General features: G+C 36.1%; 1 protein-coding gene and 1 non-coding gene across 10 annotated transcripts; both read right to left on the bottom strand.

Moving 5' to 3' along the window:
* Positions 1-3,934: 3,934 nt before the first annotated feature.
* On the bottom strand, positions 3,935-4,006 carry TRNAM-CAU. Its single transcript has one exon. It is a non-coding gene; the product is annotated as a tRNA-Met (tRNA).
* A 610-nt stretch (positions 4,007-4,616) lies between these two features.
* LOC112511179 lies at positions 4,617-20,263 on the bottom strand. 9 transcript variants are annotated; one of them, XM_025116673.1, is made up of 9 exons: positions 19,970-20,263; positions 17,492-18,234; positions 14,755-15,262; positions 13,917-14,601; positions 11,739-11,938; positions 10,889-11,645; positions 10,720-10,801; positions 6,252-6,299; positions 4,617-5,163 (listed from the first exon to the last, which is right to left on the bottom strand). In XM_025116673.1, the coding sequence occupies exons 1-9, from the start codon at positions 20,256-20,258 to the stop codon at positions 4,960-4,962; spliced, it is 3,516 nt and encodes a 1,171-aa protein (XP_024972441.1). In that variant the 5' UTR covers positions 20,259-20,263; the 3' UTR covers positions 4,617-4,959. The 9 variants fall into 9 exon arrangements, 8 of the variants coding, with proteins under 8 accessions (XP_024972441.1, XP_024972444.1, XP_024972445.1 ...); XM_025116676.1 differs by having other exon boundaries at positions 13,917-15,262; positions 17,492-17,929; positions 18,149-18,234; XM_025116677.1 differs by having other exon boundaries at positions 13,917-15,262; positions 17,492-18,065; positions 18,149-18,234; positions 19,970-20,056.

The raw sequence follows: 20,263 nt of genomic DNA, 5'->3' as shown, positions 1-20,263 counted from the left end.
TTTGGCAACGTTTTATTTTTTATTTCTAAATAACAAAATTTTAATATTTTAGGAAGCGGGTACCCGGAACCGGAACCGGTTCCCGGCGGTTCCGGTTCCGRTTCCAAAAWTTTAAGAACCGCTCTAACCGGTTCCGGTTCCGGTTCCAATATCTCAGGAACCGCCGGTTCCGGTTCTGGTTCCGGTTCCTGTAAAAAAGGGCGGGTACCCGCCTATGCTCACCCCTACATATTATCACATGCATCAAGCTATAACATGTGTTGGTCTCAACCATTTGATTTGATGATTACACAAATACATCTGACAAATTAACACTTACGAAAGTTTTAGGATTTATGTTTAGAATCTGAAATACAAATTAACGATCAAATTTTATCATACCCATATTTGTATAAGGATATGAATTCGGAAATGCATTAGGATACGAAAATATATAGATCCAAAATGTATATAGGATCCGAAATGTATAGGATAAAAAAAATAGGATCCAAGTTTTGTCCTATAATCTATTTCATAAAGGATCCAATTTTGTTTTTATAGAACATAAAAAAAAAGTGAAAACATTTTGTGTTTGCATTCAACCCCTTTATACATACATTTTCCGTGTTAGTCGTTACCCAACCAGACCAACAACATGAATATAAATATTGTTGTATATTGAAATCATATATGTTATACAACTCAAAAAATCACATAAAATTTATGTGAAACAACCAAAACTCTATCTAGAATCCTTCTTTCCAAAAGAAATTTGCCAATTTTCTACTAATTCACTACTTTCAGTGTCATAAAGACGTGTAATCGATTGGTCGAGAGCTTATCTAAGCAAACACTTGTTTCTCATTAGCATTAATGCACTTTTTATTTTTGGAAATACTCCAAACACATTGCTAAAATAACAATATTCGTTCATTAGTAGTTTGAAGTAAACAGGTTTTCAATCACTTTCCATATTTTATCATCATATGATTTATCATTTCTGAAACTCTATTAGGCCTATACGATTCAAATACTACTTGTTAAAAAATAAGAGGCTAAACTGACAATTTTCCAATAATTGTTTGGACTAAAACGTGATACGTTTCTAAAACACAGACTAAACTTGTAATCTACTAGAAACTGTTATCACGTAGAGGACCAAAATGTAACGAATCAATCATGGTTAAATAATGTAGATGGACAAAAATAATAGGTGAAACTGTAACTATCGGAAGCATAATAATCTTTCAAAGATCCTCTTGTTACATATGTTTCCCGTTGGTGATTAACGAGTATTGTCTATTACGTACTAGATTCGCTCCTATACATAAAACAAAAAACAAACACTTAATAGTTAACATGAGAAAAAAATTAATACTTGATTTTTAATAGGTTCTTGAAGATGTTATGTATATAATATGTTTATAATCATATAATTTATATATTATCTAACGTTATGGACTGATAAATCAGGTTGGTTTTGTTTAAGTAGTGTATGACCTAATTTCAACCTTAATAATAAAAAGTTAAGGGACTGAAGTCAATTGAGTTATCTGTGAATTGGATTAAATTGTTTAACGATTTAATCTGATTTTTAAACGAACGAACCTATATTTAAAGTGTATTTCAACTTTTTAAATAAGTTATAGATAGGCTTTCGCCAAACATCTTTATATTATTTATCTCATATAAAATCACATGTTTCACGTGACTTCTAATTTTGTATTTTTTTTATCATTCTTTCAATTTCCATTTTGTATTGTTTTTTTATTCTTTTCCATAAACGTTTTTCGTTTTTTAGAGCATCTTAAATGTATTTTCTGCGTTGGCTTTTTAACTTATTATAAAGAGTCAGTGGCTGTTTGGTTTGATACAGAATGATTAAGTGATCAGAATGATTAATAGGCTCTTATGATATAGTGCAAAAATGGAATATGGTTGTTTGGTAATTGTTCGGAAAGTAGTCAAGGCACTGAATGGTTCAAAGAGGTTCAAGATATAAAATCATTCAGATGGTTTTAGAACCATTATGGAACGGACTTTTTTGTCAAACAAGATTCATCTCTTAACGATTCAGAAGTTACCTCTTAATGAAACTATTAAAAAGTAAACAAACAGTCCCTTAAATATGGAAAAACTCTTACATTATTTTTCCTAAAAAGATTATAGTTTATCTTATTATATACATATGTTATCATGTCAATATAAGTTTATTTAAAAGGTAAAAAGTATTATTAAAATCGTACCCAATTTTTTTCTTTTTACGGTATTGATGGATACAAGTTTAGTTGGTTCACATAGTGTTTAGCTACATAATATTTTCAACCTTTATACATAAAGAAAAATAAAAGACCAAGGACCATTTCTAGTGATCAGTCAACCATAGCCATAGTTGGTCCACGTGTTTTAATGATCGATCGAAGCATCAAGAATCATTAGGGTTTTTTGTTTCTGAAATCCCGTTCGAAGCATCAAGAATCATTAATATGAACCTAGATCTTTCTTCCCTCTTTTTTGTTTCCGGATCCCAAGCTTCTGTATCTAGAATATCAAGATTCCAGTTTTGTTTAGTATCTTGGTTGAAAGATCATTAAAGAATAAATATATGCTAAAAATGGAAAAGTTTTTATAATTTATGTTCGATTTGGGGAATTGGATTGATTTTACTGATTAAATTTGGATTCAGGTTGATTTTGATGGTTAAATCTAGATTTGGATTGATTTTGGTGATTTTGTTTAGATTTGGGTTGATTTAGTATGAAAATATATCTTGGTGTGTGTAGTTGAAGAAGGGTAGTAAGTGACCAGAACAGATGACTGAAGAAGGAATGTGGTCGGAGAGACGGTCTTTTCAGAGAAAAAATGTGGTCGGATAAGGTGGGGGTTTCTAGTTTGTATTATATTCTATATAATAATAATAATAAATAGGTAGCAGTAAATAATATTATCTTATTTTTTAACAGGAAATATGATAAAAAGATAAAAGTATTAAAATATCTCTCATTTAACATAACTCAAGTTAAGGGAGTTAGAACAAAGTACTTAATCTATATTATTCTTATAAACCAGATTTTTCAAAAGTCTTAAAAACAATTTTTAATGCACACAGTACTATACATTTATGTACAAAGTCTTAAAAATAACTCATAATGCATTAAGTACTACTACTTTATGCATTTAGTCTTGAAATCTCTTAATCTGTAATTAAAATAATATATAGTACAAGTTACCAATGCATATTATTACTTTTTCTTTTCATGTTTCCAATATACTTTTGACACATTTGACTCATGTCTTCACCTTCTCATCCCTCTATGTCTTCTCCTTATCCCCCAAGGTGAAATTCAAATTGATATTCACTATGATTTATTAAAAGTTTTCCCATTCATCTCTCATCCAATTGCTCTAGAACTCTCAGTCTCGCTCTCTTGATTTTTTGCTCTTGGTATAAATCGAACACATTTGTGGAGTCGTTTAAATGTATTGGATTTTAAATTGTCATACAATTTTTTTCATCGATAAATTGTAATTAGACCATAACTCTTATTTATTCAAAATGTATTAATATGTAAAGACCAAGAGTAATTTATATCATCGTTAAATCTTCTCTAATAAAACCAATAAAACTTTAATATCGTTAAAATTCACGGCTGTCCACCGTATTGCACGGATACACAACTAGTCTGTAATAAAAGTGAAACCTCAATCCAAAATTTTGATACTCTCTACTTGTTTAATTTGAAGATAAAATATAATTATTTTTAGATAAATGTGTGAAAATCGATTCCTTTTTCCAATTTGTTGATCCGAAAAACACATTTTTTTTTAATAAATACAATTAAATATGTTTGTGTCAATAGTAGAATTCCTATGGGTTTTAAAGAAACTGATGGAAAAAACGACGCCGTATCATTAGGGGTTTAAAAATTAAAAATTAACCGACGGAAGCCACTCTTATCAGAGCCAGGTTTCGATCCTGGGACCTGTGGGTTATGGGCCCACCACGCTTCCGCTGCGCCACTCTGATTGTTGATTACATTTGTCCCATAAATTTATTTAAACACAAACTTAGACTTGTTTTTTTATCAAATAAATCGACTACAAAACCACCACTGGTTTTCTTGGTCGAATGAATTATGTAAATTTATGATCAGTTCGACTTCTTCAAAAAAATGTATGTCAATTTAGATCTGGACAGCACGAGTAATCGACTTAAAGCACCATCGTTACAAAATTTGACAATCTCTTTTCATTTCAAAAATAGACTCGATATGAAAACACAATCAAGTTGATTTAGGGCGGTTTACTAAACGTTTAACCTGTAAGTACTTACCGGGCAATTTTTGCTCACCAGATAAACATGGTAAGGACCAAGAATCTTGCCCAACAAAAGTGATAATAAGGATGAAGAGTCTTACCCGGTAAGTGAGGGTGATGACTTTTACCCGGATAAGTGCTTACCAGGTAAATTGTTGTATATGATACGTTTTGATGTATCACAATCTTACACAATAAAATAAAATATAGTGAGGACTCCTAATGTTAAGCACTTACCGGATAAACATTTAGGTAAACGTCCCTTTACTTTCACAAGTGTTGGACGCATGCGGTGCAAAATCCAAACAAGAATGCGTACATCATTCCAAAACCACGATGTTTCACAACATTTTCTTCAAGTATAGAACATTTACATACGACAAATATTCACACGCAATTGAACCCTAATAACCTAAGTACCACTAGACCAATGACCGTTTGGTAAGATGTTGCACAACTTCCATATGCAATAAAGCTGAAGTTAACCTTGTTGAAATACATTTCAAAGGAAAACCAGATATGCAACAGATTTAGAATAAATGCTACTCCTGCCTACCTAAAGTTAACATCTCTTCTACTTTTTCTCATACTAATTATGTACAACATGCATACACCAGTTGGTTGTGTATGAAATTACTATTTTGCCCCCAATCTTCGGTTATATTATACCCATTCAAAATTTGTTTCTTTAGGCAGCACAAGAGCAATCAGGCAGTCTACTGTGTCAGGGGCAACACAGAGATGAGAACATATCTCATTGGAGTAAGGAAGAATGAACACTAGTCTTGCCCACACACTTTTCGTAGCTGGGATCTTTATCACGCCTGCGCACTCCCTCTGCTTCAAATACGATATAAAATCTTGAAACTGCAAAAAATACGACGACAATAATTACAATCATGTGACAAGAACCATGCATTCATGGCGTGCAACTAGTGAATGCATCCAGATCAAAAAAACAACCTTAAATACGTACTAAAACAAAAACTACAATCACCAATATACAAATCTAATACATGATTACATAGTAACCGTTCAAAAAATTACACATTTCTAAAACAGTGCTTTTTTCATTGTTGCCAACTGTTTTGGGATGGAGGGAGTTACTTTTATAGATAAGTTGTGATGTTCTGTTTAAGAGATATCATCAAGTATCCATAATTTGCTTCCAACTATACATTTATTATTTGGCATAAATATCAAAACAGCACTATATGTCATATCATCCGAACAATCCACATAGTTCCCTTCTAAGCAGCTTAAGATGCATCCAACAGGACTAAATGGGTCGACCATCCAATCAAGTTATTTTCTACAGCTGATTGACCATAGACCTGTCATCCCAAACCCTAGCCGAAATAACAAAAAGCAACGGTCTACATCAAAATCAAATTGATTCTACCCAAATCAGACTGGCATGTTACCCAAACCTTGAGTTTGTCGAGTATATAGAGTGGAGGCAAAGGAACACGTTGCATTAAGATACAGAATCTACTGACGCAGAGTTTTCTACAGCGAAGATGGTAAGTTACAAGTGATGTGAATGTGATTTACAGATGATACAAAATAAAAATAAAGTGATTCTTCTGTTGGTCCATCAACAAGGAAGACGCTACTAAAACGAATTAGCACATTTGCTTAAATTCTTAAACAGCAATTAGTGATTGGAGCTGAAGATAATTCGACTGGTAAAAGAAGTACAAAAAACATGATCAGAACCACGAGGACACTAAAAAAGAACCCTACCGGACAGGTTAAAATCGCACATGGCCACTTGATTCAGCTTGGATTTTCAGTTAATGCAAAGAAACTAAATAAACAAATAAACTTCAGGGCTAAGACAGATAACTTAACATGCCCACATTCATGCCCGTGAGATTTTTCCCCATTATCAAGGATGGTATTGCTTTTATATACTATAAACATAAGAACATAACAAGGACAAGAAAACTTACGCCTTTATGGTCACCAGCAGAAGTTGGGAACAGCTGACATACTTCTCTCTGCATCACATGCAACAATGCAATGACGTTATTCTTACTCCGTCCAAGCTTTAATATCGTGAGAAAGTATGCAAAATATAATTATAGTAAATTCACCATGAATAATATAAATGAGCAGTTCTAGCTGCTTGGATATTACATAAATATAATACCGTCACATGTCATCATATTAAAGTGCTTTAGAACTTAAATCCACTCTGCAATCACTTATCAACAACACATCTATCTACTGTCCAATTTGTAAAACCTATCATAGTTATCGGTTCATGAATTTACTCAAGAGACAAGAATCACTATGCAAATTTCTTAAATCGTGAAGCTAACGTAATAAATCTAGAATAAATTTAATAGTCATATAACTCGCACATACAAAGCCGATTAGCCAAATACGACGGCAAGGCCTTGCCGTCGGTTCACCAACTCATTAATGGGATTCACTTTTCTTTCCTCTGAATCAGATCAAATAGTTTTTTGTTGCAACAGTATCATGGGAATCTTTCCCTTGCCCTTCCTGGTCACAGATACAATTAGCTAATCTGCTGGGCCGACTTTAGTAAAGAGCTATTTCCACCCTAAAGAAGTGCATGTTGATGCTCCCCCCCCCCCAAAAAAAAAAAAAAAACTTGAACTCAAACCCATAGCTTGAGATAGTATTTTTCATATTCATTATAGGCATCTGGGATGCATCAATGAGCCACTTCAAAATGAGGGGTGCCTTTATGCAGAAAATAACCAAGGACAACTTCATGTCGGAGCTACGAGTAGCCAAAGCAACCGCAGATCCTCCGACTCTGTTGCTTTTAAATTTGAGAATTCAAAAAGAAAGAAAATCATTCCACTTTGGGTCATTTCAGATATAACTAATATTTCCTAATAGGAGGATGAAATATTGCTGTTATAGGTAAATATAGCTAGTTTACATCACATCTCTTGTGTCGGCAATCTCCACAGAAAAAAATCATCTAGCCTCATTCATAACATTGGGTAGTAAAAAATAACGACAGATACGTATTTACATAGGGCAGCATCAAGGAATGCATATGCATATCCAAGCCATCTAAATTGGATTTTGGCCTACAAAATCAGCAACCCATTTTTGTAAAATACTTCTTGTATCTAAATTACTCCGCACTCCCTGTGTTGTGAGTGCTCTTTCTCTCCCATTCCCTAACTACTACTCCTTCCACTTTGAAATCGGATTTCATCACCTACCCCCAACTGTTTTCAATGAAGGCTTAGTTGATCCCAAGTAAAAGTGCTCAACTCAGCATACATAGAGGTAAACTGAGCCTTGTAGTCTGAAGTTAAAGTTAAGCCAATAATGAGATGAGATTTAATCAAACCAATTTTGCTTTTTGTAAACCTAAATACGGGATCTTGGATGAATCACATCGTGTTTATCCACCTACCTGAGTAGAATGACATCACTAAACCTGAAGATCGAAATATACACGATGTGGCTCACACCCAACTTATTCATTGCCATATTGCTTACCAGTTCTGGGGTGACACTAATCTAGTAGCTTGCTTTTAACGACTATCTATTGAATGAAAGCATCCCCTGCTTCTTTCATGTTCCAACAATTTTTAGGTGTCTTTTGGTTGTATCTATAACCTCCATCCACAAGAAACCACACAAATGTGCCTTCGTTTGCTACTCCGTTTAGTCAGACTGGTTGTTATCCGCTCCAACTGGTACCTCTACTCTAATGTACCCAATTTTGGTACCACCCTCTTCATAGATGTCACAAGAATCTCAACCAATATAGCACCAATGTCTCCGATCACTCAGGTATATTCACGCAATGCCAAAGTCAGTCTGTTATTATTCCCAACCATCCATCTTTAGATCACATGATGACACTACTGGTAACTCGTTTCTTACAAATACCCAAGAAACCTAATACAGCCAACAAAACCACTGTAATTACCCCTTTAGGGTAGCCCATTCCATGTTCCCCCTATTTTTGCTAAAGGGACTCAAGCATGTGTCTCCAACATCTCATAAAAGATTATCTTGCACATAATGCACTTCCAATGATTCTACACCATCACATATGCCACAAAATGGTCATACGATTCCTGAAATGTGAGTCACTTTGCATCCAATATTGTACTAAATCATGTAAGAGAAACATTGTATGCACAAGGAAGAAGTATCACGTAGGTTTAGAGTCTCTTTCCCCTGAAAAGCACTTAGTTGTTTGCTCCATAAATGAATCCATTATGAAAATTAAACCTGTCTGTTGCAATGACTGCGTTGTGTACTTACAGAGCTTACTCTATCAGCTGCAAATGAGGCTTTACCATAATGCTTAATTGAGGAGGAATAAATAACTCAATTATAGGAACAATGGGAACATGAGAAGCATAGAAAAAATGTGAAATTGAAGAGGCCATAACTTCTGATGCCAATAATACAGGCTTGTGACCAACCCATGAAACAATTTCAAACCCCGCACACCTGGGGATCCAACTTCAAAGATTCCCTCATTCTTCAAGATTTTGGTATTTTTCTAATGTAAATAGTGTAAAATGGGGAATATCTTCAATTACACTCTATCTTAGGTAGTAAATTCATTATTTAAGGCTCAATTTTGAACTTCGAATTTTTTTTACCAAACCTGCCAAAAATAATGATGTCCTTTGTTAGGCACAATTGTAAGCTTAGAAGGCATTCTGAAGTATAATATTTTCTCCAAAACCGTGTGACGCACATTTTCTTCACTGAAATCTTTCTAAGTGATCTTAACCCATGAACAGGAGTTCTCCTATGCAGGCCATGCCCACCACAAACCAAACTAGCATCTCTCTAAGGCATTTGCTACATTATCTCAGAATCCCCAAATCTATGCACTAATCCATAGTATTTTGATCCCCAAAAGAATGAATGAGCCTCACTCCCATCAACTTTTGGCCCCTCACATGTCCTCTTCAAGGAGAAATCATATCCATGATCAGACCTAACACCCCACTCCATCCCTTCTAATTTTTGCTCTAGTCCTACAGTCGCACACCTTCCGCTGCTCCAACTCATGTCCCTGTTGTGATGCAGCACCTTCCTGGCCAAATTTACCTCCCACAAAACCAAGCCCGCTCATGGAAGTGTTTCCATCCTTAGTCTGTCTGGTTTGTTTATCTTAGGGATGACCTAGTTTATTCTAGTCTAAATTCCAACTTTTGCAACTAGATAATTCTCTCCATAGAATCTAAAAAATAACTATCCTACTAGTTGATTCACAAACCCTTCCCATATAAGATGAAAAACAAATCCAACCATTTATACATTAGCTAAATGACAATGCATAATATTTTCATACTTTCATTGATATTATTTCCTTCTACTAAAACCTGCAAACGAGTGCCATTCCATGGGTGTTTATTGGTAAAAACGTAGCAACCACCATTTTTTGTTGTGGGGGAAGGGCTCAAACCAAAGGTAACCTAGATTGGTAACAAATAAGTAGACATCAGTGGAATCTCTAGTGATATGGCTTTAAACACAAGAGTGGAAAGACCATAGTTTACATCACCAAGACCATCTAATATGGTCGGTTTAGAGAACTTACTAATAGAATGCATTCCATCCCTACTTCTATGGTTCATATAAACAATTTCCAGGCATTGCATCAAAGTATTAACCAACGAAAACCCAATTAGTCTGATTTTCAGCCCATCCACATTCACCAAAATGCTTCATTATTATACATCATTAATGCCATGTATCATAGTTGGAAAAAATATTACCTTAACAAATGTTTTAAGGATGTGTTAGGGTCATACCACAAAATAATGTCAACATAAATAGAGAAATAAGATGAATTGAAGAATGCTTTTCCTGCATTTGGAAACATATAGAGAAAATAATCAACAAATTCTACTCTTTAAAATCTGGTGCACAACCCAAAAATAACAAACATCCAGCTGCAGAACAGAACCCATCCCTCTCTTTCCTTTTATCACCCCATGTCACCACAGGGGGGCATGGGGGAAAGAGAGAACAATACTCAAACCAGTCAAGTAATATAATAATGGCAGAAAGTACAGGAAAAAGCAATATAAAACTTTGAAATTTGGATACATCTCTTTGCATTCATTCAACTTCAATAAAACAACTCAGACGACACTATCAAGTAGAAAAGATTCATATCCACGTCTGGAAGATAACTATCTACCAAACAGATTTTATGATTGATCCATTTTCCAGTTTGCAACGCTGCCTCTTGCTCCATTCTAACCAAAAGAATTATACCGATATTTCACATGACAATAAAATGCCAATTAGCTCTTATGTTCAGAAAAGAAAGTTTGAGATAGCAAAACAAGCAAACATTCATTATGAACAAGAACAAGTCTAAGAGAGAGGATGAAGAGGAGACTTTTCTAGGGGAGGGGGGGTAAAGTGTGCTTAGAAACTCACTTTATGTGGTGGGGTGCTAGAAAATGTTGACATCACATGTCTAAAATCAGTCCGCTTTGTTATATCTAGTTTAGTGGGCCATCTGCAAACCAGCAACATAAATCATCAGAAACTAGCATTATTTGCAAGTTCCTGAAAGAGTTCATATAGAAAGAAAAAAAAACAGTACTCTGCAGGCTCTGAGATATTATCTGTATAGTTGCAGGCATCTGAATGCAGTTTACGTGCATGTACTGTAGAATAGTGAACCCCACTTTTACTCAAGGCTCCCTGCCAGTATCCACCACTTCCCAACATTAAAGATTCAATAGGTGGTGGTGGAGGAGGTGGCTGAGACTCGAGCAAAGGAGGTGGAGATGGAGGCAATGGAGGAAGCAATTCAGGATGCATAGGTAATGGAGGAGGCAAGCTCGGATGAGGAGGTAATGGAGGTGGCATGTTTAGCTGAGGAGGTAATGGAGGTGGCATGTTCCGCTGAGGTAATGGAGGTGGCATGTTCAACTGAGGAGGTAATGGAGGTACCAAGTCAGGCTGAGGAGCAGGCATGGTGGTCAAGGGGGGCGGCACATAAAACATCTGATCGTGCTGTGGCAATGGATTCCCTTGTATCTGAGCAAGTGGAGTCACAGAAGCAGGTAAGAAAGGAGGTGCTACAGCACTATTATGAAGATTGCTATGCATCCCTCCTGATGAAATGGGATTTATAGGCGCATGATGAATCATCCCACGTCCATCCCATGAACTATTTGGAGGATAATACACAGGTCTCATGAATGAAGATGCCTGCATCGTCTGTGACGGTGCAAAATTATGCCCATGTATTGGTGCAGATATGCATGCCATGCTCCCAGGTGTTGAATGTGGTACACTTTCTGGTTTCCTGTAAGTCCAATTTTGTTCGGGAGCACCGGAGGAGATATGACCACCTAAGAGTTCACCAAAAAAGAACCACAACAAACATGAGAATAAGTCTTCTCCAAAAGGATCCATTTTGTAAGTCCTCGGTTATTGAATAGAACCTGCTTGAGAAGGATCCATCACCATCCTAGCATCATATGTATCACCTTTTCTTGTTCCAGTATCAAGCATTGCTTGCCCTCCAAAGCTCCTCCAGTTTGATTGGAATGGGTATCCACTTTGCATTGCAGCTCCTTGATTTACCATATTAATTCTTGGAGAAGTTAGCTCCATGGTGTTAGTGTTGTGCTTCCCACAATGACTGCTCAAACAAATGGCCATAAGCATCTCATGATGGGGTTCATGAACACCATAGACAAACATGAGATAGTGATGCCATATATAAAACTAAAAATTTTAACATTAGGATGGACCAGGCATAAATAATCAAAAGTTAATGACCGTCAAACCCTGCACACTGAATGAAAAGGAATAAACAAAACTCAGCTCTTGTGCAACTTATGGAATGAACCGAACATGGTCGCCGGCATATAAACAAAATTTCAATTTTGACACTCATCATGACTTCAACAAAAGTCAAATTATTGCTCAAATGCATCACTTTTTTACTCCACATGTATTTTATACATTTAATCAAGATCAAATCATGATATAGCAATGTAAGTTTAGTAGGGTTACAAAATCCTGAACGCAACCCTATGCATTCCAACATGGTGGTGCAGAGCGAGTCATTTGCTACACATTGATGTTCTGGACAAATATCAACAGTTCGATTGGACGGATGGGTCTTGCATACCATCTTAAGTTTTGACAACATTGTGCTGATAACTATAAAGATAAAACAGAATAAACTTCCAATGAATGACTCGATCAACATTCGATAGGCGATCAACAAGATTTTTCAGTATGACTATTAAATTTTCTTAATTCTTTTATTTCAAGTTTTCAACAAGTAACCAATGGCAAGCGATCATCAAACATCTTGTTTTCAATCTCATTGCTTTTGCAGAAAACCTTTATTCTTCAAGACAAACATTTAAGGGTCATAACTAGAATAGATATATTAGAGGAAATGCTTTGTAATCTGAACAAATCAAGTATTCAAGTAATTAAATGTAGCGTACAACCAATCCAAGGTCCTCCCACAGAACCATTATTAAAAATATGGAAACTCAAAACTCATACTCGTCTAAACAAACAGCAAATCAAAAAAAAAATTGTAAGAGAATAAATAAACCAAAAAAGATGGAAATAAACACTAAACAAGGGTTATGTGAAAAATGAATACACTTTATTATTGCTAGGACTCTCAACTAAACAATCAGTTTATCTTCTTGTGAAAAAAAAATAGAAAATTCTCCAAGTGGAGAAGCTTCTCAATTAAAACATTTTATGCTAATACAAGAAGTTTAATCAACTATTTTGTGTAAGTTTTTATAATATCTAATTTATTTATTTTCGTATAATTCTCAAGTCCATGTTTTTTATTTAATCAGCTACAACATTATTCTTCCATATGTATTTTTGTAGCTTTAAGCCCATGACATGAGCAAAGAACTCGTAAAACTGAAGAGTGTAACTTAATGGATAAGAATCAAGAGTGCAGTTCTGTTACTTCTGTTTACTTTATGTTCTCTTGCTGTTAAGAAACTCGGACAATAAAATAGCAGGCTTCCACATCTAACTAAAACTATAGGATATACTGATGAGATCTTCCCTCCAATTTTCTCTTCCTCACCTGACTTCTCTCCTCTATTACTCTATATCTCTTCTGGTCCTCTCCATCTTCTTTTCAAATACATAGTGGTGCTTCTGATTGCTATCCCAATTCCAACAGCTGATATGTTCATATTACAATACGGACCAATCATTGGCAATTCTCATTCTTGTTAATAATATAGTTTCCTTAACGAAAGATAATAAAAAATATCACGAAATATAAAGAAGACCAAGCAAGCAATGATTTTATCTTATCTAGCATGTAAATTTCTTTTATGGGTCACCCCGTTAGCAATTTCCATTCTTGTAAACAAGGTAGTCTTACTTGCCAGTTGTCGATAAACAAACTATAAACAAAATGACCACATAAGTTGTAACAAAGAGTCTGATGTCTTTTCATGCAAGATCTCTATAATATGCTTATATATTAGTCATCTGGATTATACTGGTTGATAGCAGCAAAAAGGAAAACAAGGTAAGCATTGCAAACCTAAATCCGAGCATACATAACTAAGCGACAGCGCATGGAAAACAGAAACTAATTAGAAATATTCACATACCTGAATCCAACAACAGTTTGAGCATGAGGTGAACTAGCAGTACCATTTCCGAGATTGTTGTTCCTTAAGTCAACATGCAGAGAAGTAGATCCATGACTTGATCTATCTACTGGCATCATAGAATTCACCGGACCAACAGCTGACGTCTGAAGAAAATCCTTTTTTTCCTTGCGATACTGTCTAAGATGTGCCATTACTGTGGCAGCTTCTTCAGGAGTCCCAAATTCCATCAAGAATGCACCTTCACTCATAAGATCATTAACAGCAAGTGGGCCCTTGAAAAGTGTCTTTCTTAGTTCATACAGTATCTCATCCTTATCTGATTGGCTTTGAATGTTTCCAACATATACATGGCAACTAGAACCAACAGCCACACCGTTCATATCACCTCTTGTGCCTAGCCCTATATCTAAGAACTTTATGAGGAGGCAAGCACCCCAAGGAGAACGTCCCCTCATAATTTCCCTAGCCTTTATTGCATCCATAATGTGTTTGTATTCAATCACTGCAAATCCTTTAAACGGAAGGCAAAAAAAATTATCTATGGGACCAAACCTTTCGAATTGAAACTTTACATGTGCCTCAGATGCCTCAGGACCTAATGAGCCCAACCAAAGATGTCTCGAAGCTGAATAAACATCCATTGCAGCTCGATCCCCATCAAAGTGCCAACTGGGTTGACCTGCTGAGGGATATGGAGAAGGCAAATGATGTTTAGGTGATTCAAAAGTACTATTCACACCACTACTAGAGGCATTCAAGGCAGGTACATCATTTTCCAGTCTTGAAGAGTGAATCTCTGTATTGGCACTATGATTTCTTCCATTCAATAAATTACCTCCCAAGTCCAATGATGTTTCTGGCATAGCAGATGGCGTTAGATTATTTGATAGGTCCCTGGGCGTTGATGAACTAGCACGAGACAACTCCCGGTGATCCACAGAGTCTAGGTCCATAGATCTTGGGCCCCCACTATTATTGGAACTTGTGTTAGACCGTAAATCTGTTTCAGATGTTATTGAGCCATGGTGTTCCGGATGCAGACCTGAAAGTTGGTCGACAGCATCACTGGGATATGATCCTTCTCTAACAGAAACTTCCGAAGCTCTGTGCTGATTAGAGGTCCTAGGAACCGAAAACTGCCTATGGATAAATTTGGATGGACTGATATCATCCCCATCGCTGTCTACTTGTTTGTCCTCTGCCTTCACCTGTTCTGTGAATGACTTAAATATTCTCTCCAAAGCAGAGGTGATATCAGACACAACGTTAGGTGAAGCTGATTTACTAATACTTTTAACCCTTGAGAATATCCATGGTCTCAGGGATGGATCCTTATCAAGAACCTGCTCAGAAAAAGGAAAAACACGGTAATCATTAAGAACCCAGTAAGGGCATGAAATGGGTGGAAATAGAACAGAAGTGATAAATGGGCATAGATTGAAGCTAATATGTGGACTCGAACAATAAGAACATGCCTCCAAAACATAATTGAAAATGGAACCTATTAGTTTTCTCATCATATGATATTATGATTCCTTCAATGAACAAGTTTTTCCTTTTCATGCAAGTAATCACCAGAAATTATAGTAGTAAATGAGCCCGAGTGTTGGCGAATATAAACCCTAGTCAACTAAAAACTAATCAAGTCGAGCTGAATTGACTATCAAACCTGGACAGGAAATGGTGTCTGAGTTTAATCTACATAATTTAATGAGTTAGTTAGATGACCCGGAAACAATATGAACTTGAACTTTAATTCGAACTCAAGTGTTCTTCAAGTTTGAGTCAACTAATTGAGCTCTAGTCTTGTACCTATACATAAAGGTCTGTAATGATTATTTACACGTCAGCAAGGTAAACCACAAATTGATAGTAAATAGATGTATGTATGTTAACAAAACCCTTCTACCTGCACAAATCTGACTAGACAAATACATCAAAACCATATAGGCAACAATATTTAGAAGTTGATCAATGTACAAAATTAAGGAAACAATTCGATGAAACAGTTTCGATAGTAACAAAATATCACTCAGGAAAAGAAGGAATTGCATATCAACCCTGAAGAAGATGATGATGATTGACATGTGATAAACAAAAAGAAGTGATGAAGCTTTGCTAAATGTGTTTCACAACTGAGATATAAGATCCTATCATGGTGAATATCAGGTTTACTTGAACAAACCATCCATATTGTCTGGTACCGTACCAATTTTTGTTTCATATCCATAGGCTCTCATGACATCTCCAAGACACAGTTACCGAATGAAAGTTGACAACTATCAATGTCACATGGATAACATGAATGGGCAGCTAAAAAATCGATAAGTGTCATGATGCAGTCCTTGGGCTACACTTGTAGCAAGAAATTTGTAGGTTGGAGGTAGAGCATGATCATCAACCTATCATGGTGAATATTGTGCGGTGCCATACCAATTTTTGTTCCATATCTATGGGATCTCATAACATCTACAAGACAGTTCTACGAGTGAAAGTTGACAACTATCAATTTCACATAGACCTATAAGAACATGAATCAAACAAACATAACCAAATGGACAGCTAACAATGTCAACCAGTGTCATGATACAGTCCTTGGGCTCCACTTGTAGCAAGAAATTTGTAGATAGGAGAAAGAGCATGATCATCACTGAAAAAACATTCAAAACAACAGTCCTGACAAAGGTACGAAACTCGATTCTTGCTTTTGTAACTAGGTACTTGCAACTCCACTCAACTCATGAGTTACACAAGATGTGGAAATAAACATGCATAGTATGCCATAAAATAAGCTACTGAATTTATAATATCCTATAAATACGAGTACTTTTCTGAAAGCCGCCTAAATTCATAATTATGTAGAAATATTAAAAGGTTAACTGAGTGACAAAGGTACCTTTGTGATCGTATCTCCTTCAAAAGGTTGATTAGAAAAACAGTAATAGAACAGGAGCAATCCAAGGGACTGCGCTTAACGTTTATGAATTAAGGGTCCAGTTGGTTATCTTTTCTCCTTTTTTTCTTTCTAAACCAGGCAACTCCAATTTGGGTTTCTTCTCGATAATTTCAAAGAGAATAACTAGTACTCTACTTAAGAATGCAGTGACCAAGCAAGTTTCATCCTGAAGTTACTGCCTCAAGGTCCTCCACACGTTGTTGAAGAAAAAAAAGATGAACAGGATCCTCTTCAGAAAAATAGTAGCATAACGGAGCAGTAAAACTGGAAGAAAGAACTAAACAGAACATGACATTGTCAGACAAACTTACAAAAATCATGCCATGATCCAGACTACACACCATACCAAGAACATATCTAACACAGAGAGATGCAGAAGGGAAGAAACTGTTGTTTATACTTCTATAAAGACATCACTTGGGGTAACCCAAACAACAGAAAGGATAGGAACAGGAACCCAAGTAACCTGAAGAGGTTCTATGAATTTCTAAGCATTAATGTGGACTAGAAAAAGACTACTCAGCAGTTGATAATGTCAAAGTGGATCCCTACGTTGAAAATAGATGAATGAACTCTAACAAGTCTATTGTGTTGTTATATCCACAGAAGTTCTTACCAGACCCAATAAGCAGCTTTTAGACCCATAATATGCATCTTGAGGAAGATTGCTGTCCATTGAAACTTTCCCATCACAGGTAACATCCTTGACTTCACTGCTGCTTTCCACAGAACCTATTAATTTAACTCCATCACTGTTACCAGTTAAAGGATAAACGACATCACAGGGGTCAAGTCTGGCTGTCACCTGATTAAGAAAATACTGTCCTCCATTAGAAACAGCACTTGTTGAATTGGAACTGCAGAGCTCAAAGCAAGCTGCAAGTGAATTTCTGGGACAGGTAAAGAATATCCAGAGAATACATAATGCACGACACTTGGACAATTTGACAGATGCTGCCTCCTCTTCATCAGAAAACTTCTGTTTGAGCTCGGCAAAGATCTTTGGCGAATCATATATCTTTGTAACATCCTTATTTACAATCTGGAAGATTCCCTGTCCCTCAACCGAAGAAATGAAGAAGCTCAGAACATTCAGAAATACCGCTGAACAGATGCCTTGAATAACAGAGGATGTTGGTGTTTCCGATGAAGCAGCCTGACAGATGGTAGCTAGACCAAATATACAGGCTCTAGCAGTTTCAAATGAAAAACCATCAGCATCCTCGGCTCTGTTTATAATTGACATGCTCCAGTTATGTATATTGATACAAACTTTTGCTGCTGCTTCAAGAGCAGTTGGACAATATGATGCATATTTAGGGACAAACTCTGCTACAAGACGTTGAACACTCGTACAACCTGTTTCAGGACTATTAATGACATGGAGAAGATAAAAATAATACTCAAAATACAATATATTTGTTTAACAGTATCACTTAACCATCTAATGGCATTGATAACCTTTTGGTTGAGTCTTGTTATTGTAAAACATGGGCCATAAAAAGGGAACAGTATATCATAATGTAAGAAAAATGAAAATATATAATAATGCATAATCGGCCAAAAATATAAAATCCTATACAGTAATAAAAACAACACTACATATGTATCCTATAACTCAAACACTCCTCGAGATGCAGCATAAATATCACATGCACGACCTGTCATATGCAGAATCCTTTTTGAGCTCTAAGAAGAAAGTTCATCAAGGTATCAGCAACCTAGTCTCCAGAATGTGCCACGGTTTGGTAGCAGGAGGTTCACACTTCTCACGAAACGACGTCATAATCTACCTCAGTATGTTCAATACGATCAAAAACATATGATCCTTACTTTCTTACAGACATAGCTGCCTCATTAAAACAGTACACTCCATCAAACCACATGTATAATCACAAAACTCTGATAATGAATGACATAGAAAAGTCTCCTTGAACGAAGTGTGTATCAAGCTCATTATTGACTCAAACTCGATAATAGAAAGATAAACGCCATGCAAAAACTCTATAGCTTCCAAAGGATATTCACATGCTTATGGCATTGATTACGAGGAGACTTTCTAACCAATGGTGAAGATGTGTAGCATCCATATCTGTATTGCCCGTACTGCTATTCATCATCACCTGCCTCTAGATCAGTTGAATATCAAGAATGTCTAAAACCAAACCAAAACAAACCCAGAAAATCCCACATGGAGTAGGGTCTGGGAAGGGTACAATGTTTCCAAACATTTCTTCTACCCCAATCGGTAGAAATGTTCCCGTCAAGACCCCGGGCTTGCAAAAAGATTTTGCGGAGAGGGTCTTGCTTGTATGAGGTTAACTGTCATCTTACAAGGATCATATTTTAGTTATCCAATGACCCCTATGGAAGACTCAAATAGACTTCACATGCACAAAGTTGGGAATGATTGACATCTATACTCCAACATAAGGAGGATTGTTACAGGAATCATATTAGTTTAGGCTTCTCATGACATTTGTCTATATCATTTGTTGTCTTTATGCGCCGGTTATAATCTCTATTTTTTATACACTCCCTAATATCTCTTCAAAGGGTTCTATCCTCAAAAATAAATACAATGGGTTACCTTCAGAAGCCTCGAGTACCTACAAGGATAGCGTATATCTGGCCATCTAGGAAAAGAAAGTAATTCCATGGCATAAATCCCCCAAAGAACGTTATTACTCCCCCTGCCCCAAATAAAGAGCTACATAACTGCGTAATCTTCCACTTCAAAATTGCTACCTTGAAAACTTACAGACAGAAACTGGTTAACTGCATAAACCTCATATAAGTACAGGAAAATGAATAATGTTGGTGGTATGTCGGTGCACTTGGGTAATACTAGGTTTGCAAAAAAAATATTACTTTTTTGGAACAGAAGAGTCATTACCTATCTCACAGCAAATCGTATGCAATCAAATAGACAGATATCACGCAAAGATTGCATGTAGTCATAACTACTCCAATTTTGGATAAATCTTTGTAACGCTCATACAATAAATTACTTGCATAGTTTCATTTGAATCACCTTAACGATTAATTTTAGGGTTTATAGATCATATACTAGAAAATTATAAGAAATGTTCACCTCTGGAGGCGGTGATTAGGGAGAGATAAGCCTGTTCAAGTTCAGGCATGAGATGAGCATCCTTCTGACCAATACAGTACTTAAGTCGCTTGTAAGACTCGTAGAAGTTCCTAATCTCTTCTTGATTTCTCCGCTTTCGGGCAATTTCTTCCTGAGATAGGGTTGTAGCAGGTGGATTGGCTGTCGTTTTAGGAGACGGTGGTTCTGGCTCTGCTGATACTGGTACTGCTACTGGTTGCGGCGGTTCGAACGGTTTTCGCTTCTTTGGAGGCTGCTCCGTCGAAGCCATGGCGG

This window comes from Cynara cardunculus (genome assembly GCF_001531365.2).
Source record: "Cynara cardunculus var. scolymus isolate 2C chromosome LG 4, CcrdV1, whole genome shotgun sequence".
NCBI lineage: Eukaryota > Viridiplantae > Streptophyta > Magnoliopsida > Asterales > Asteraceae > Cynara > Cynara cardunculus.
Note: the sequence above shows the minus strand (reverse complement) of the source record. Positions and strands in the feature narration are given on the sequence as shown.

Bases quoted from the DNA above. Each gene is read 5' to 3' on its own strand.
- LOC112511179 (XM_025116672.1), bottom strand. From the start codon at position 20,258: ATGGCTTCGACGGAGCAGCCTCCAAAGAAGCGAAAACCGTTCGAACCG. The intron at 18,235-19,969 runs GTGAACATTTCT...GTCCTGAAACAG, and splicing joins CCTAATCACCGCCTCCAGAG to GTTGTACGAGTGTTCAACGT. The intron at 15,263-17,491 runs GTAAGAACTTCT...TTTTCTGAGCAG, and splicing joins AAAGCTGCTTATTGGGTCTG to GTTCTTGATAAGGATCCATC.